Source organism: Anoplopoma fimbria, chromosome 20 (genome assembly GCF_027596085.1).
Source record: "Anoplopoma fimbria isolate UVic2021 breed Golden Eagle Sablefish chromosome 20, Afim_UVic_2022, whole genome shotgun sequence".
Taxonomy (NCBI): domain Eukaryota; kingdom Metazoa; phylum Chordata; class Actinopteri; order Perciformes; family Anoplopomatidae; genus Anoplopoma; species Anoplopoma fimbria.
In genome coordinates this window covers 28,079,149-28,097,412 of record NC_072468.1, presented here as the reverse complement: position 1 = coordinate 28,097,412, position 18,264 = coordinate 28,079,149, and the positions used below count along the sequence as shown (strand labels likewise).

Here is an 18,264-nt window from a genome sequence, read left to right as displayed (position 1 = left end):
TACTGATGATTATAGAGGATACGACTACGTACTGATAAAAAGAGAGGATATGACTACCTACTGATAAACAGAGAGGATACGACTACGTTCTGATGATTATAGAGGATACTGATGATTATAGAGGACGACTACGTTCTGATGATTATAGAGGATACTGATGATTACGTACTGATAAAAAGAGAGGATATGACTACGTACTGATAAACAGAGGATACGACTATGTTCTGATAAACAGAGAGGATACGACTACGTTCTGATGATTATAGAGGATACGACTACGTACTGATGATTATAGAGGATATGACTACGTTCTGATGATTATAGAGGATACGTTCTGATAAACAGAGAGGATACGACTACGTTCTGATAAACAGAGAGGATACGACTATGTTCTGATAAACAGAGAGGATACGACTACGTACTGATGATTATAGAGGATACGACTACGTTCTGATGATTATAGAGGGATACGTACTGATGATTATAGAGGATACGACTACGTACTGATGATTATAGAGGATACTGATGATTATAGAGGATACGACTACGTACTGATGATTATAGAGGATACGACTACGTACTGATAAAAAGAGAGGATATGACTACCTACTGATAAACAGAGAGGATACGACTACGTTCTGATGATTATAGAGGATACGACTACGTACTGATGATTATAGAGGCTATGACTACGTTCTGATGATTATAGAGGATACGATTACGTTCTGATAAACAGAGAGGATACGACTACGTTCTGATAAACAGAGAGGATACGACTATGTTCTGATAAACAGAGAGGATACGACTACGTTCTGATGATTATAGAGGATATGACTACGTACTGATGATTATAGAGGATACGACTACGTACTGATGATTATAGAGGATACGACTACGTACTGATGATTATAGAGGATACGACTACGTACTGATGATTATAGAGGATACGACTACATATTGATAATTATATATACGACTACGTACTGATGATTATAGAGGATACAACTACGTACTGATAAACAGAGTGGATATGACTACCTACTGATAAACAGAGAGGATGCGACTACGTACAGAGGATTATAGAGGATGCGACTACGTACTGATGATTATAGAGGATACGATTACGTACTGATGATTATAGAGGATACGACTACATATTGATAATTATATATACGACTACGTACTGATGATTATAGAGGATACGACTACGTACTGATGATTATAGAGGATACGACTACGTACTGATGATTATAGAGGATACGACTATGCACTGATGGTTATAGAGGATACAACTACGTACTGATGATTATAGAGGATACGACTATGCACTGATGGTTATAGAGGATACAACTACATACTGATGATTATAGATACGTCTACGTACTGATGATCATAGAGGATACGACTACGTACTGATGGTTATAGAGGATACAACTACGTACTGATGATTATAGAGGATACGACTATGTGAACAGAGAGGATACGACTATGCACTGATAAACAGAGAGGATACGACTACGTTCCGATGATTATAGAGGATACAACTACATACTGATGATTATAGAGCAGGGGTGTCAAACATACGGCCCGCGGGCCGGATCCGGCCCACCAGGGGGTCCAGCTCGGCCCGCCGGATGACTTTGCCAAGTGTAACAATTATAGAAAGACATAAATTGCATTTCTATAAAAGTAGCTGCTATTCCTAATCAGTCCACTGGGGGTCGCACTGTATCAGTAAGAGCATGCCATAGAATCTATGGCAAAACAAGTAAAGAGTGAGAGTAGCGATTTACACTGAGAACAGAACTAACCAGCAGATGCATCAACCCGCCTTTTTTAATGCGTCCGGTCTTTAGCTGTCAAAGCGTGACCCCCTCACCCCCAAACGTCTCTGTCAAAAAAGAGAAACGTGGACCCAGAGTGCAGAGTTTTAAAGAACAATGGACCACATCCTATGTGTTTACACAGGTAACTGGAAAACCTGTGTTTGTTGTGTTCGCAGCAGGTTTCTGTGCTCAAAGAATATAATATTCTGTCCACTATGAGACTCAACATGGCGAAAAACACGACAACTGAGAAAAGAGAAGATAAATGAGCTGCTAGTCTAAAGAAACAACAGTCCGTGTTTACCCGCAGAGAGAGATCAGTGATGCAGCAGTGAAAGCTAGCTACCTTATTGTACCGACACAGCATCAGCCTCAAAGCCTCACTGTGAGGGGAGTTCGTGAAAACATGCTGAAGGCTGCAGAACTCGTGTCCCCGAGGAGCGACAGGCTTCTGCCAACATCAGCCTAACAGGAACACTGTGACGGGTAGGATGGCTGATCTTTCAGCAGATTGGAGCCAAAAGAAGCATAAAGTCATTTGTAGCATCTTCAGTTGCAGTCGATGAGAGCACTGACATTACAGATGCTGCTCAACTGGCCACATTCACTGGTGTTGATGAGACTCTGGCGGTCACGAGGAGTTCCTTGAGTTGGTACCTATGACAGACACCACCTGGACCGGGTCGGAGTGGACCGGGTCGGAGTGGACCGACCCGGGTGTCAGTGTGGCTACAGACGGCTCTCCATCAATGATCGGGAGAAAAACAGGCGTTGTGACGAAATTGAGGGAGAAAGTAGAAGCTGCAGATGGAGGACAAAGTTTTTGTACATTTCACTGTATTCTGCAGCAGGAGGCTTTGTGTTGCACGTCGTTAAAAATGGATCACGTCATGAAAGTGGTCCAAACTGTTACCTTCATCCAGCCAGAGGGCTGAATCACCTCCTCAGTGATAAACATCACCTGTGGCCTACCAGACCACACTGAAGGAAGCTGGTTAAGCTGAAGCGTTTCTTTGATCTACGAGAGGAAACTGGACAGTTGATGGAGAAAAAGGGGAAACCAGTGCATGAATTAAAGCCCAGAATGGCTGCAGGACCTGCATTGATGGTGGATATTACAGAGCACCTGAATAACCTGAACCAGATGCTGCAAGGCCGTAAGAAAGTTACACAATATTATGACAGCATTTAAGTTGAAGCTGACTTTGTGGGAGACACAGCTGCTCCTTTCCTCATCTAAGAAGAGGAGTTCCTGCTGACATGAGTCGCTACAAAGACACAATGACGGAGTTGCTGCTGGAGTTTGAGCAGCGGTTTCAGGTCTTTGGTGAGCTTGAGACCGAGTTTGCAGTTTTTCGCTCGCCATTTACAGTTCAGGCTGCGGATCTGCCCGTCGACATACAGCTTGAGATAACTGACTTACAATGTGATCAGGATCTAAAGGACACATTTGCCTCGTTGGACTTGGACACATTTTATCGGTATCTTTTGCCAGGATACCCCACATTGACAGCCCTGGCAGCAAAAGGTTTGAGCATGTTTGGGACCACCTACCGACTACGTACAGATAAACAGAGAGGACACGACTACGTACTGATGATTATAGATACGACTACGTACCGATAAACAGAGACTACGTCCTGATGATAATAGAGGATACGACTACGTACTGATAAAACAGAGAGGATACGACTCAGTCCTCCTGATTTCTTTGTTTCTTCTTCCTGTTTCAGATCTGGACGACGACGTCGACCCAGAAACTGGAGAGAGAGCACAGGGATGACCCTCCCCTCAAATATAAACAGTTTATCTCAGTGGTTTTAAAACTAAAAACTATTCTCAGGATGATCTGAGGATTAATTTGGTTTCCTGCAGTAGGTGTGTTTGTTCTAAAACTTCATTCATCAACTTTCCTCCTCTTGTGCTCAGACTTTATTTCTCCTCAGATCATCCTGATGAACTTTATTTTCTGAGTCGGTGTGATAAGTTTTATCATTTGTTTTACACGCTTTATTTTATATTTCATGTATTTTATTGTGTTTTAGGTTTTGTGTTTTTCTTATTAAGTTGAACGTTCTGTGTTTGTTTTTAATGTGTCATCAGATCAACAACAACAACAAACTTTTTACTCTAAAAACTTGGTCTGATCCGTTGAAACTTTGATGAAAATGTTTTATTGAAAAAGAAAAAACTCACCTTTTTACAAAAACATTAAATAATCTGATATTTTCATATTTACAGTTTTTTTTATGTACAGTAAAAACATCTGTGAGTCTTTTCACAATAAAAGTCCTGGAAATATCAAAACAAAAACTAGTTTTTTTCCCCTGCTGCTAAACCTGCCGCTCTTCTGATTGGTTAATATCAGTCTTCTTCCTCATTGGCTGCTGCCAGCTGAGTGGGTGGAGCCTCGTCTTCAGAGCTGGTTTGGCGAGCCGCCGTCCGAAACAAACGCATCAAATCCCGAAACCGGCGAGAGACCTGCAGATATGAGGAGGAGTTACTGACACTGTTTCCCGGCCGGTCAGTCGACCAATCACAGCCACAACAGAAGACGGAGCAACCAATCACCTCGCTCGGAGTCTTGTTGCCGAGCAGAGTAGAGACGGCCTGGAACGTGTTCTGATTGGCTCCTTCCTGCTGACACGTCGTCAAAATGACTCGATCTGCTTCTCTGAAAAGCAACGACAACAACAGAGTTAAACTCAGTTTGTCCTCCTGCTGCTCCTCACAGAGGAGGAGAGAGGACACCTGAGGAGGGAGTCCCTCAGGAGGAGGTGCAGCAGGAGGTGTACCTGGTCCAGAGGATGACTTTCTCTCCGCTCGCTGTCAGGGAAATGTTCTTGGCGCAGACCGGGAGGTCGGCAGGAGGACTTGGCCGAGGAGGAGCAGAGGAGGAGGAGCAGACAGAGGGAGAGGTGGAGGAAGTGGTCATGGAGGAGGAGAAAATAGGAGAAGTGATGGAGGAGGTGCAGAAAGAGGACGAGACAGAGGGAGAGGTGGAGGAAGTGGTCATGGAGGAGGATAAGACAGAGGAGGTGGTTGATGTAGAAGTGAAGATTGAGGAAAAGATCGAAGGAGTGGTGATCATGGAGGAGGTAGAGGAGGAGGTGATCATGGAGGAGGTAGAGGAGGAGGTGATCATGGAGGAGGTAGAGGAGGAGGTGATCATGGAGGAGGTAGAGGAGGAGGTGATCATGGGGGAGGTAGAGGAGGAGGTGATCATGGAGGAGGTAGAGGAGGAGGTGATCATGGGGGAGGTAGAGGAGGTGGTGATCATGGAGGAGGTAGAGGAGGAGGTGATCATGGGGGAGGTAGAGGAGGTGGTGGGGATAGAGGCAAAAGAGGAGGTGGTGGAGGAGGTGATGATAGAGGGAGAAGTAGGCAGAATGGAGGAGGCGCTGCAATCCCCCATCACCTCCTCTCTCCTGCTCCTCTTCACCGTCGGACTCTGCTTCTTCTCAGGGGTCTTCCTCTCCTCTTCATCTTCATCCTCCTCCTCCTCATCCAGCTCCTCATCCTCCTCCTTCTCCAGACAGACAGACAGACGTCGATGAGAGGGAATGAGGCTTCCCATGATGCACCACTTCGTTCTGTCGACAGAATCAACACAGTTAAATGACAGACAGACAGACAGACAGACAGACAGACAGACACACACACACACACACACACACACACACACACACACACACACACACACACACACACACACACACACACACACACACACACACACACACACACACACACACACACACACACACACACACACACACACACACACACACACACCTGGCTGTGGACTGTCATCGTCCCCCTTCAGGTCCAGGTCTTTGTCACCTGGTTCGTCATGGGCGGAGCTTAACTGAGAGTACAGAGGGTCCAGACTCTTCATGGCTCTGGACACGCCCCCTGAGGCCTGGGTGGGATATGAACAGGTGAGTCAGACAGGTGAGGCTCTCTATCTGTCAATCATTCACACCTGATGAAACATGGAGGTCAGACCTTGTTGCCGTGGCAGCGAGAGCATCCTTTCCTCCTGTGTCTGCGAATCTTTGCATCACGACATAGGCAAGGCCAGTCTTTATCCGACCAATCACAGTCCTGGAACACATCACACAGTCTTTATCGACCAATCACAGTCCTGGAACACATCACACAGTCATAGTCTAACCAGTAAAGAAGAAGTCCATGAGTGAAAGCCCACTAAAGGAACCCCTCCATGTGTGTATTCTGACCTTGTAGTTCCTGTGGGGAACCATCTTCATCCTCCGGCGCCGACTCGTCATTGGTTGGATCTTGTGCTCCTCCTCTTCTTCTTCGAGCTCTGGGAGCGTCACTTCCTCAAAACCGCTGTTGGCCACGCCCCCTGACATGTGGCCAACGCCCTCTCCTCCGTCTGACCCGCCTCCTCCATCATCCGGCCAATGGGCTTCCTCAAACTGTCCCGGGCGTGCAGGAGGTGGGCGGAGCTCGTCAAAAAATACCCAGAATTCAGCTTGTAGATGGGTGTGGCCTTTTAGCAGCGTGGCCATCTGAGCCTTTAGCTGAAACACAATGATCAATATCATCAATAATCTGAAACGGTCATTGATAATGGTTACACTGGTGTCTGTATAGTCATTGATAATGGTTACACTGGTGTCTGTATAGTCATTGATAATGGTTACACTGGTGTCTGTATAGTCATTGATAATGGTTACACTGGTGTCTGTATAGTCATTGATAATGGTTACACTGGTGTCTGTATAGTCATTGATAATGGTTACACTGGTGTCTGTATAGTCATTGATAATGGTTACACTGGTGTCTGTATAGTCATTGATAATGGTTACACTGGTGTCTGTATAGTCATTGATAATGGTTTAACTGGTGTCTGTATAGTCATTGATAATGGTTACACTGGTGTCTGTATAGTCATTGATAATGGTTACACTGGTGTCTGTATAGTCATTGATAATGGTTACACTGGTGTCTGTATAGTCATTGATAATGGTTACACTGGTGTCTGTATAGTCATTGATAATGGTTACACTGGTGTCTGTATAGTCATTGATAATGGTTACACTGGTGTCTGTATAGTCATTGATAATGGTTAAACTGGTGTCTGTATGTCATTGATAATGGTTCACTGGTGTCTGTATATCATTGATAATGGTTACACTGGTGTCTGTATAGTCATTGATAATGGTTACTGGTGTCTGTATACTGGTGTCTGTATAGTCATTGATAATGGTTTAACTGGTGTCTGTATAGTCATTGATAATGGTTACACTGGTGTCTGTATAGTCATTGATAATGGTTACACTGGTGTCTGTATAGTCATTGATAATGGTTACACTGGTGTCTGTATAGTCATTGATAATGGTTACACTGGTGTCTGTATAGTCATTGATAATAGGTTCATTGATAATGGTTACACTGGTGTCTGTATAGTCATTGATAATGGTTTAACTGGTGTCTGTATAGTCATTGATAATGGTTAAACTGGTGTCTGTATAGTCATTGATAATGGTTACACTGGTGTCTGTATAGTCATTGATAATGGTTTAACTGGTGTCTGTATAGTCATTGATAATGGTTTAACTGGTGTCTGTATAGTCATTGATAATGGTTAGTCTGTATAGTCATTGATAATGGTTACACTGGTGTCTGTATAGTCATTGATAATGGTTACACTGGTGTCTGTATAGTCATTGATAATGGTTACACTGGTGTCTGTATAGTCATTGATAATGGTTAAACTGGTGTCTGTATAGTCATTGATAATGGTTACACTGGTGTCTGTATAGTCATTGATAATGGTTACACTGGTGTCTGTATAGTGGCTGTACCTCGTCGATGCTGGTGGGACTCAGGTCTGGACCAGTCTGCAGAGCTTTGATGATCTTCTGATAATGTGATGGATTATCTCCAAAGCTGATCTCTAACTGTCGCAGGAAGCGACGGCTGCGTTCAAACGCCTGCTGCTCTTCAAACTGCAGTCGGGACAGAGTGACATCAGTGATTGGTTATAGGTAATCAATAAAGTATCTATTATTTATGCAAAAATACTAAAGTTCTGCTCTTCACCGACTTCACATTTGGAGGTTTAACAGGAAACATTTCAGCAGGTTGAAACCAGTTATGTGGACTTGTTACACCTGCTGTGATACACCTGTAGTACACCTGTGGTACACCTGTGATACACCTGTGATACACCTGATACACCTGTGATACACCTGTAGTACACCTGTGATACACCTGTGATACACCTGTAGTACACCTGTGATACACCTGATACACCTGTAGTACACCTGTGATACACCTGTGATACACCTGTAGTACACCTGTGATACACCTGTGATACACCTGTAGTACACCTGTAGTACACCTGTAGTACCCCTCTTGATACACCTGTACTGCTCACCAGTCCACACTGCAGGGCCTGCTCAGGATGCAGGAATGCGGCGAAGTCTCGGAGGAGGTCTGTCCGGTCTCCCAGGATGCAGCGCAGCTTCCTGAACAACAGCATCACTTCCTGTCCGTCTCCCACCTGCTCGAAATCGTTCAGCAGAGACACAAACTCCTCCACCTGCCCAGGTATGTCCTGCAGCGCGTCACGCACCTGGAGACACACAACAACAGTCAGCTACAGATACCAGCATCAGCGTGAGCTCACCTGGTGCTTTAATGCCAGGGAGGAAATAGTTCAGTTCAGATCTTTATCGCCCACAAGAGGAAATTCTTTCCACAAACATGAAACAGAAACAGGAAAAACACACAGAGACGTTTAAAGTGGAACCGACCCGGTGTTGATTAGCTGAACTACAACTGGGACTAAATATGAATGTCTGGCTACGAGTACAGCGGCACCCGATGAGCCGTCAGGAGGAACGGACTGACTTAAAGGGCCAGCGACGGTTCAAACAAACAAAGTGGCTCAAACCGAGCTTCACAACATCATTCAGCCAATCAGCAACGGGCTGTTAGTTCTGGTGCTCAGGCCGTGGATGTATAAAGAGAGAGGCAGTGGGAGCGAGAGGAAACATCGTTCTTCAGAATCACAGACTCCACCTTTAGGGTTATTTTAACAATAACAACAGTAGAATCTGATGGCCAAAACTGTTTTCATGTCAAAAATAAACTAAAAAAACAACTAAAATAGTTCTTGTTTTCTTCCACTGAGATGATACTGAAACAGCCAGACTTAATCATAAATATAGATCCACATCCAAACAATATTCAGAGTGGCGAACAATATTGTTAAGATCACTTCCAGAGCGATGTTCATGATAAAGAATCTGTTAAACGCTGCAAAGAAATATTAACAAAGAAAAAAGCAGCTTGTCAGGAGAACAGCTGGTCTACCTTAAATGTAAGCCCGCCTTCAGTGAACCCAACTTCACTTTAATCAGCAGGTGACAACCGGACACCAGAACCTGGTTCTATCATTTATCCACCAACAAATAAACTGCACTGTTTTCCATTAATCACCCAGACTGTGGAGGAACGCCAACGTCTATCTTGTCTCACCACAGATTCAGAATGAACTGAACATTATGTTTTTACAGTGAGAGCTGCTGGCGGTCATGACAGCTTTACACATGCTGACTTCATCTCATCGGCAAACACGTGACCTCTCATGACTAGATACTCGCTAACGTAACGCCCGGCTTCGTTGAAATATTTCTGTGTTGCGAAAGCCAATCAGCGTTGAGATTCACTTCCTGTCATCCTGCAAATCGATCCGAGCTCCGTTCAGAAAACAAGCATTTGAAAAGTGATTTCAAAACATGAATTATGACTTTTTACAAATCTGCATCATTATGCAGTTATTCCGGCGCCCATTTTTGTACATTTATTATAATTAAATCACAGTAAACTTGTTTATATTCGGTTCATACAGCTGTAGTAAACCAGCCGTCGCGTGGCTTGCTGGATTCAGTGAATACGGCTCGATGAAATCCACCGAGCGCCACCGGATGACGTCATGAACCAGACGAGACGTCATAACCCTAACCCTGACCCTGACCTGGGGACAGGTGTCTGTTCAGTTCATTCTGGAGATAGATGAAGGATTTAACCCGTTTGTGCGTCGTTATCCTGCACGGCAATCGATCAGTTAACGAGGGTCAGAAAACTATTATCTACCAACTATACTAACACCCCAAATAGAAACAGACGGATAATCCTTCCACATTTACAGGAAGTCACGGAGAAGTTTGTGCCAAATTTAAAGAGATGTATCGTTCGTCGAGAAAGGACAGACGACCAATGAAAACATGACCCTTCGTCCAATCAGAGCTGAGTAGGTGACCTGCTGAAGTACCGACCCGCTCTGGTGCTGTGTTGGTGTTAATGACCCGCTCTGGTGCTGTGTTGGTGGTCTCACCCGGTTCAGGTAGCTCTGGGCGAACGCCACGTCTTTGCTCTCTCTGTGCGGGTCGTTGTTCAGGATGTTGTCGTCGTACAGCAGCAGCAGCTTAGCGGCGTCTTTGCTGTGGCGCTCCTGGCGACTCCTCCTCAGGCCGCGGAGAGGTCTGCTTCGACCTGCAGAGAGAACACGGCTGTAAAAACACAGTAAGGAGCCCTTTAGTGACATCATCCATCAGAGCGGCTCTCTGACCTCGTCCTCGTCCGGGACACCGGCCTCCTCCTCTGGGCGTCCCCTCTCCTGATGGCGTCTCCTCGTCTCCTCCCGCCTTACTGCTCCTCCCCTCTCCAGACTCCTCCCCTTTAGGCCCCTCCTCTTCCTCCTCCTCCTCCTCCTCCTGAGAGCCGGGCGAGGTCGGTGAGTGGTCCTCCTCCGAGTCTCCGTCTGCACAGAGCCTCCGCTCCGCCGCCAGCCAGGTCAGCTGCTTCATGGTCTCCTAGAAGGGTCAGAGGTCAAAGGTCAGCTGCTTCATGGTCTCCTAGAGGGGTCAGAGGTCAAAGGTCAGCTGCTTCATGGTCTCCTAGAGGGGTCAGAGGTCAGCTGCTTCATGGTCTCCTAGAGGGGTCAGAGGTCAGCTGCTTCATGGTCTCCTAGAGGGGTCAAAGGTCAGCTGCTTCATGGTCTCCTAGAGGGGTCAGAGGTCAAAGGTCAGCTGCTTCATGGTCTCCTAGAGAGGTCAAAGGTCACCCCCTGTTACCTGTAACTCTGGAACAGACAGCACTGACTCCTCCGACGCTGATGACATCACTTCCTCCTCGTCTTCATCCTGCGTGAGGTCATCAAAATCCTCCTCCTCCTCATCCTCACCCTGCCGGTCCTGATCTTCATCCTTCTCCTTCTCTCCATCCTCGTCCCTCTCTCCTCCTCCCCCATCCTCCATCTGTCCATCATCCTCCTCCCCCTCTGCTCCCTGCTCCCCCTCTCCTCCCCCACTCGTTTCCTCCTCTCCACCTCCTCCTGCACCTCCTACATCTCTCCCCTCTTCCTCCTCTCCACCAGTGTTTTCTCCTCCTTTCAAACAGGCCACACCCAGAGCAGTCCGGTTCTCCTCCTCCTCCTCCTCCTCCTCCTCTCCTGCGCTGGACGACGGAGGACTCAGAGTTGACGTTGAAGCTGAACTCTCCTCCTCCTGTGGAAGGAGCGACCTTGTGGACGTCTGCTCCAACTCCTTTTTCTCCTTGTTGATTGGTCTGTGGATCTCTTGCCCTAGAGCATGCTGGGATTTGACAGTGGGCGGAGCCTGTGGCGTTCGCACCATCTGGAGTAGGAAGTACCCCGGCTTCACAGCGTCAGTGAGAGAGCAAGGCATGATGGGCTTTGAGGTTTCCGTGTGGGCCAGGGAGGGGAGGGAGAGGAGGAGGGGGACGCTCTGCTGCATCCTCCGTCCAATAGGAAGGCAGGACTGGATGATGTCAGCGCACACTGGGAGGGCGGGGACTGTATGAACAGCAGCCAATGAGACGGCCCCAGAGGCAGGAGGCGGAGCCAGGGCTCCTGAAACAACGGGGGAGCCAGAGAGTAACGTTACACCTGGAGGAGGAAGGGACAGGTAGCTGATTGGCTGCATGTCCACCTGTCTCTCCACCTGTCTGTCTGCCAGTCTCTTCGACTGTCTCGCTGTCTGCCCGTCTACCAGCAAGTCCACCTGTCCATCTACTGGGGCTTTGGCGAGTGGCAGCAGAGATGCATTGTGGGCCAAGGTGAAGAGACGTCTGTGTGGGGGGGGAGGTGGGTAGGCCGTCTTCTTGAGCCAGTGGGGGTGGAGCCTCAGGGTGCAGCCGGAGGGGAGAGAGGGGGGGTAACGGGTGGAGGTCAGTCGGGTCCTCTGGATGATCAGCTGACTGTTCTGCAGGTGAGAACCATCAGAGAACCACAGTTAGAACGTGTGACTCTGCTATTGGTCAGTCTGTGTGTGATGTCATCACATGACGTCACTGGACCGTTTTCATTGGTTTAAGTTCTCACAACATCCACTTCCTGTCTGTTAAAGGTTTTTTGTGGAGTTTTTGGAGGGTTTGTCTGTATTTAATATAATATTTACTTGAATACTTCTGATAAATACTTTGTTTATGTTGACGTAATCCTGTAGTGTGAAACTCATCTGGATCTGGTTTAGCTACATCCACACTAAAACTAAAATCTCCGTCCAGACGAGAGTTTCAGCACGTTTCAGAAATAACACCTGAAAACTCATAATCACATGACGAAGACTGAAAACACTAATAACAGCTACAACAACGCCGCCGTACTGTGGAGGCGAGGCGTGAAGTAGTAAATGTTATGCGGTTTACAACAAAACCTTAGTAGTGTGGATGTCCGACCTTGAGCCAGTTGGGCATGTTGGCGGTGTCTCTGTCCACCGGGGGGCGCCGGTCTCCCGACTGAACTCTGCTGCAGGCGAGCGGTAGGGGGGGAACGACTCGCTGCGTCAGGAACGTCTGAAAACAGGACGAGAAGACTTTAACTCCAGCTGTCTGACTGAGGAGGACACGGTCAGAGCTGCTGCTGATGTCAGACACGTGTGTGTGCGTGATGATGTCACAGTGATGTCACCTTGATGAGGTTGTTGTGCGGCGCTCTCGGCCCGCTCATCTCTCTGATGTGTTTCCTGAAGTTCCATCGAGTCTTACAGAGCAGGTAGGAGCTGATCAGCTGGTCCGACTGGACCATACCCTCAAAGTGCTTCAGACCCAGAACGATCAGACTGCACAGAGGCATTATGGGAAACATTAGTGTACAACGCACAGTGTGCGTGTGTATATATATATATATATATATATATATATCTCCTATTAATCTCCTATTTATGCACATTACTGATTCTTCCCCGGAGTCCTTGTGCTTTCTCGCCTCGCAGGTTCCCAGGAATCGGGGTTATATCTGGACTGTCATCATGCCACCTGCTGAGGCCCTGCTGACACCCACTACTACTACCACTATCATTATTAGTCACATTACTATTATTATTGCCTGTACTATTACGCTTATTTACTTGCTTGTACCCTGGAGTCTTTGTGCTTTCTCGCTTCGCAGGCTTCTATAAATCGTGGCTGTACCTGGACCGTGGTCGTGCATCCTGCTACGGCCCTGCTGACACCGACTGCTACCACCATTATTATTACTAGTCACATTACTATTACTATTACCTGTACCATTAAGCATTTTAGCTTTACTTCCACCCTGAAGCCCTTTTGCTTTCTCGCTCTGCAGGTTTCCATGAATCGTTGTGGTACCTGGACCGTAGTCGTGCCTCCTGCTGTGAGCCGACTGACACCCACTGCTACTTCCATTATTATTATTATCACATTACTATCCCTATTTCATAATTATAATTCTACTGTAATAATTGCTGCTGTTATTATAAGTAGTCTTATTATATGAATCATTTATGTCATATACATTGAATGTGTTGTATCTCTGTTATGCTGTTCATTCTGGTCACATGACATCTATTGACTTCTGTCCATCCTGGAGAAGGATCCCTCCTCTGTCGTTCTCCCAGAGGTTTCTTCCTTTTTTTCTCCCTGTTAAAGGTTTTTAGGGGAGTTTTTCCTCTGCCGATGTGAGGGAAGGACAGAGGATGTGAGGGTGTAAGGACAGAGGATGTGAGGGTCTAAGGACAGAGGATGTGAGGGTGTAAGGACAGAGGATGTGAGGGTCTAAGGACAGAGGATGTGAGGGTCTAAGGACAGAGGATGTGAGGGTCTAAGGACAGAGGATGTGAGGGTGTAAGGACAGAGGATGTGAGGGTGTAAGGACAGAGGATGTGAGGGTCTAAGGACAGAGGATGTGAGGGTGTAAGGACAGAGGATGTGAGGGTCTAAGGACAGAGGATGTGAGGGTGTAAGGACAGAGGATGTGAGGGTGTAAGGACAGAGGATGTGAGGGTGAGGGTGTAAGGACAGAGGATGTGAGGGTGTAAGGACAGAGGATGTGAGGGTGTAAGGACAGAGGATGTGAGGGTGTAAGGACAGAGGATGTGAGGGTGTAAGGACAGAGGATGTGAGGGTGTAAGGACAGAGGATGTCAAAATAAACTGAATTGAATTATATATATATATATATATATATATATATATATATATGAGTGTGTATATATATATAATGTGTTTTAGTGTTTGTGTACCCGTCCTCTCCTGCAGTGTAAACGCTGCGGTGGTGTCGGGGGTGGAGGGCCGGGTCCAGGCTGCAGACAGGAAGTAGTTCTGGGTACAGGAAGACGGGACTTGTGGCGAACAGCCAGGCGGCGTCGGCGGGCATCAGAGGGAAGGCGAGGCCTAAAAGGAACCAGAACCAGAACTAGAACCAGAACCAGAACAAGAACTAGAAACAGAACTAGAACTAGAATTAGAACAAGCTGCTGGAAAAACCAAACATTATCATTTCTGATGGGAACTTAACGTGTCCACAGAGTTGCTTTCCCTCCTTACTATTGGTAGCAGGAGTCATCCTGGGGAGCCAGCGTCTGGAGGCAGCAGGAGGACCAGTAGGACCAGGATGAGCAGGAGGAGGCTGCGCTCTCTGCTCCACCTCCTGCAGGAGATCCAGCGCCGCCTGCAGGTTACCCACTCTGAAACTGCTTGGTAGGAAAACCTCCTCACGACGGATGGCAAACTGCTGCAGCTCCTCCTGAAAAGACACAAGGTTTAACTGTTTACTAACCAGCTAGTGTTTGTGTTTACTAACCAGCTAGTGTTTGTGTTTACTAACCAGCTAGTGCTTGTGTTTACTAACCAGCTAGTGTTTGTGTTTACTAACCAGGTAGTGCTTGTGTTTACTAACCAGGTAGTGCTTGTGTTTACTAACCAGGTAGTGCTTGTGTTTACTAACCAGCTAGTGCTTGTGTTTACTAACCAGCTAGTGCTTGTGTTTACTAACCAGCTAGTGCTTGTGTTTACTAACCAGCTAGTGCTTGTGTTTACTAACCAGCTAGTGCTTGTGTTTACTAACCAGCTAGTGCTTGTGTTTACTAACCAGCTAGTGCTTGTGTTTACTAACCAGCTAGTGCTTGTGTTTACTAACCAGCTAGTGCTTGTGTTTACTAACCAGCTAGTGCTTGTGTTTACTAACCAGCTAGTGCTTGTGTTTACTAACCAGCTAGTGCTTGTGTTTACTAACCAGGTAGTGCTTGTGTTTACTAACCAGCTAGTGCTTGTGTTTACTAACCAGGTAGTGCTTGTGTTTACTAACCAGCTAGTGCTTGTGTTTACTAACCAGGTAGTGCTTGTGTTTACTAACCAGGTAGTGCTTGTGTTTACTAACCAGGTAGTGCTTAGTGATGCAGGTTTCGTGGTTCAGGGCGTCCACATGGCGGCAAAGCAGGTGAACTTGAGTTAGCAGCTGCACATGCTGAAAGAGAGACAGAAGCATCTCAGACTACGATCAACGACAAATGGAAATGCTGAAGAGAATAGAGGACATTATGTGAGACGTTATGTGAGACGTTATGTGAGACGTTATGTGAGACAGTATGTGAGACAGTATGTGAGACGTTAGAGGACATTATGTGAGACATTATGTGAGACGTTATGTGAGACGTTATGTGAGACGTTAGAGGACATTATGTGAGACATCATGTGAGACATCATGTGAGACATTAGAGGACGTTATGTGAGACATTATGTGAGACATCATGTGAGACATCATGTGAGACATTATGAGACGTTATGTGAGACATTATGTGAGACATCATGTGAGACATCATGTGAGACATTATGAGACGTTATGTGAGACATTATGTGAGACATCATGTGAGACATCATGTGAGACATTAGAGGACGTTATGTGAGACATTATGTGAGACATCATGTGAGACATCATGTGAGACATTAGAGACGTTATGTGAGACATTATGTGAGACATCATGTGAGACATTATGTGAGACATTAGAGGACGTTATGTGAGACATCATGTGAGACATCATGTGAGACATTATGAGACGTTATGTGAGACATTATGTGAGACATCATGTGAGACATCATGTGAGACATTAGAGACGTTAGAGGACATTATGTGAGACATTAGAGGACGTTATGTGAGACGTTATGTGAGACATTATGTGAGACATTATGAGACGTTATGTGAGACATTATGTGAGACATCATGTGAGACATTATGAGACGTTATGTGAGACATTATGAGAGACGTTAGAGGACATTATGTGAGACATCATGTGAGACATTAGAGAACGTTATGTGAGACATTATGTGAGACATTATGTGAGACATTATGTGAGACATCATGTGAGACATTAGAGGACATTAGAGGACATTATGTGAGACGTTAGAGGACGTTTTGTGATACATCATGTGAGACATTAGAGGACATTATGTGAGACATCATGTGAGACATTAGAGAACGTTATGTGAGACATTATGTGAGACATTATGTGAGACATTATGTGAGACATTATGTGAGACATTGTGAGACATTAGAGACATTATGTGAGACATTATGTGAGACATCATGTGAGACATTAGAGGACATTATGTGAGACGTTAGAGGACGTTTTGTGATACATCATGTGAGACATTAGAGGACATTATGTGAGACGTTAGAGGACGTTTTGTGATACATCATGTGAGACATTAGAGGACACTATGAGGCTGGTTGTCCTCCTACCTGCTGTATCTGCTGCTGCAGCTGTAGTTTCTGGTTGTAGTCCAGGTGGAGGACTGGGTGGACCCGGCTCTGGAGCACTAAGACGGGACTGACGGCGTCCGGTTGTGGGCTGGTCGTGTCCTTGGGGTTGGCGTTGTCACGGTGATGGTTGGTCGTGTCCTGCAGGGCTCTCTTCTGCTGCAGAGCTTCGTACTGTTTCCTGACGGTTCGCCGCCGCTCCGTCAACATGTTGGCTAACGGCGCCTCAAAACTACGGACGGCAAACAGGGACATAATGCTGTGACACAGGACGCCTTGAGAAGACCTACAATGTATGAAGACAGACACAGGATGTCTCCTCTCAGCTGGAGTCTTCTTCATGGGTTCTGTGTGAAGAAGCAGCAGCAGAGGAGGTTCCTCTTCCTCCTTACCCAAACAGTCACAGCACTGCTCTGCTGCTCCGTCCCGAAAGGAGGATTCATGTGTTTGTGTCAAGTTAAACTAACATACTATGAATATAACAACTCAATGGTACATTCTATTTAGGGTCAAATATCTCGTCTAAATGCTCCACTTGTTCGTTTCATTGTTAAGTGTTGTATATTTAAAGGGAATGTGCAAGAAACAAGCAGAGTTAAAAAGGAGGTGTTTACAAAAAGACAGAAAAAAGACAAACAGGAGTAAGTTTTACTTCTATTCTTTATACTCTAGCTGTATATTGCATATATTTGTATTGTTAAAACTCTGAACCTTTGCATATCCATTTTGCATATTCCTGCCAAGCCTATTTTTTTTATAATCTATTTATATGTTTCCTGTTTCTGCACCAAAGCTAATTCGTTTTTTATGTGCAAACCTACTATATGTATGTATGTATGTATGTATGTATGTATGTATGTATGTATGTATGTATATGTATATATATATATATATATATGTCAATAAACCCTATTCTGATTATTTTTATTCTGGGTTATTCCTGTATTATGTGTAGTGAATGTTACTTATGTATCGTATCAGAGTTGTTGGAACAGTTCCCTCTTCATATGAAGAACCACAGTTATGAAACGTGACCACAGTTCCTGTTTCCAAATCCAAAATGTTGCAACGGCACAGTTTGAGTTTAGTCCAATCACCTCAAAGAACACCCCCCCCCCTTATAAAGGTAATAAAGTAGTTTATGAATATGAGATGTGAGTTTACAGTTAATTATTACCCCTCCTCTCTATAGTGGAGGTTAGTTTATAGCCGGTTACACCTTCAGTCTATGATCATATTTATGAGTTACACTTTTTCTTCACAGTTCTGTTTGTTTGATCGCCCTCTGGTGGTCAGGAGAATACTGCAGCTCAGAGATCAGAGCGTAGAAACGCTGCGTTCATAGGGGTGTGTGTATGTGTGTGAGTAGGTGTGTGTTGTG

General features: G+C 45.7%; 2 protein-coding genes across 2 annotated transcripts in view; both read right to left on the bottom strand.

Moving 5' to 3' along the window:
- Positions 1-4,071: 4,071 nt before the first annotated feature.
- On the bottom strand, positions 4,072-5,343 carry LOC129110069 (uncharacterized). The gene is made up of 3 exons (XM_054622218.1): positions 4,622-5,343; positions 4,398-4,500; positions 4,072-4,307 (listed from the first exon to the last, which is right to left on the bottom strand). The coding sequence occupies exons 1-3, from the start codon at positions 5,239-5,241 to the stop codon at positions 4,191-4,193; spliced, it is 840 nt and encodes a 279-aa protein (XP_054478193.1). The 5' UTR covers positions 5,242-5,343; the 3' UTR covers positions 4,072-4,190.
- Positions 5,344-5,372: 29 nt separating this feature from the next.
- Positions 5,373-18,264, bottom strand: part of LOC129110057 (GON-4-like protein) — a gene marked incomplete at its 3' end in the record, with an annotated part of 20,773 nt that continues 7,881 nt past the window's right edge. The window contains exons 13-27 of the mRNA XM_054622210.1: positions 16,866-17,115; positions 15,507-15,593; positions 14,675-14,873; positions 14,371-14,521; positions 12,799-12,949; positions 12,567-12,683; positions 10,943-12,091; positions 10,438-10,681; positions 10,204-10,361; positions 8,239-8,436; positions 7,664-7,807; positions 6,068-6,376; positions 5,835-5,933; positions 5,622-5,748; positions 5,373-5,419 (exon numbers count right to left, since the gene is read on the bottom strand). Of these exons, the coding sequence (XP_054478185.1) occupies positions 5,373-5,419; positions 5,622-5,748; positions 5,835-5,933; positions 6,068-6,376; positions 7,664-7,807; positions 8,239-8,436; positions 10,204-10,361; positions 10,438-10,681; positions 10,943-12,091; positions 12,567-12,683; positions 12,799-12,949; positions 14,371-14,521; positions 14,675-14,873; positions 15,507-15,593; positions 16,866-17,115 (3,430 nt within the window). The remainder of the gene's footprint in view (positions 5,420-5,621; positions 5,749-5,834; positions 5,934-6,067; positions 6,377-7,663; positions 7,808-8,238; positions 8,437-10,203; positions 10,362-10,437; positions 10,682-10,942; positions 12,092-12,566; positions 12,684-12,798; positions 12,950-14,370; positions 14,522-14,674; positions 14,874-15,506; positions 15,594-16,865; positions 17,116-18,264) is intronic.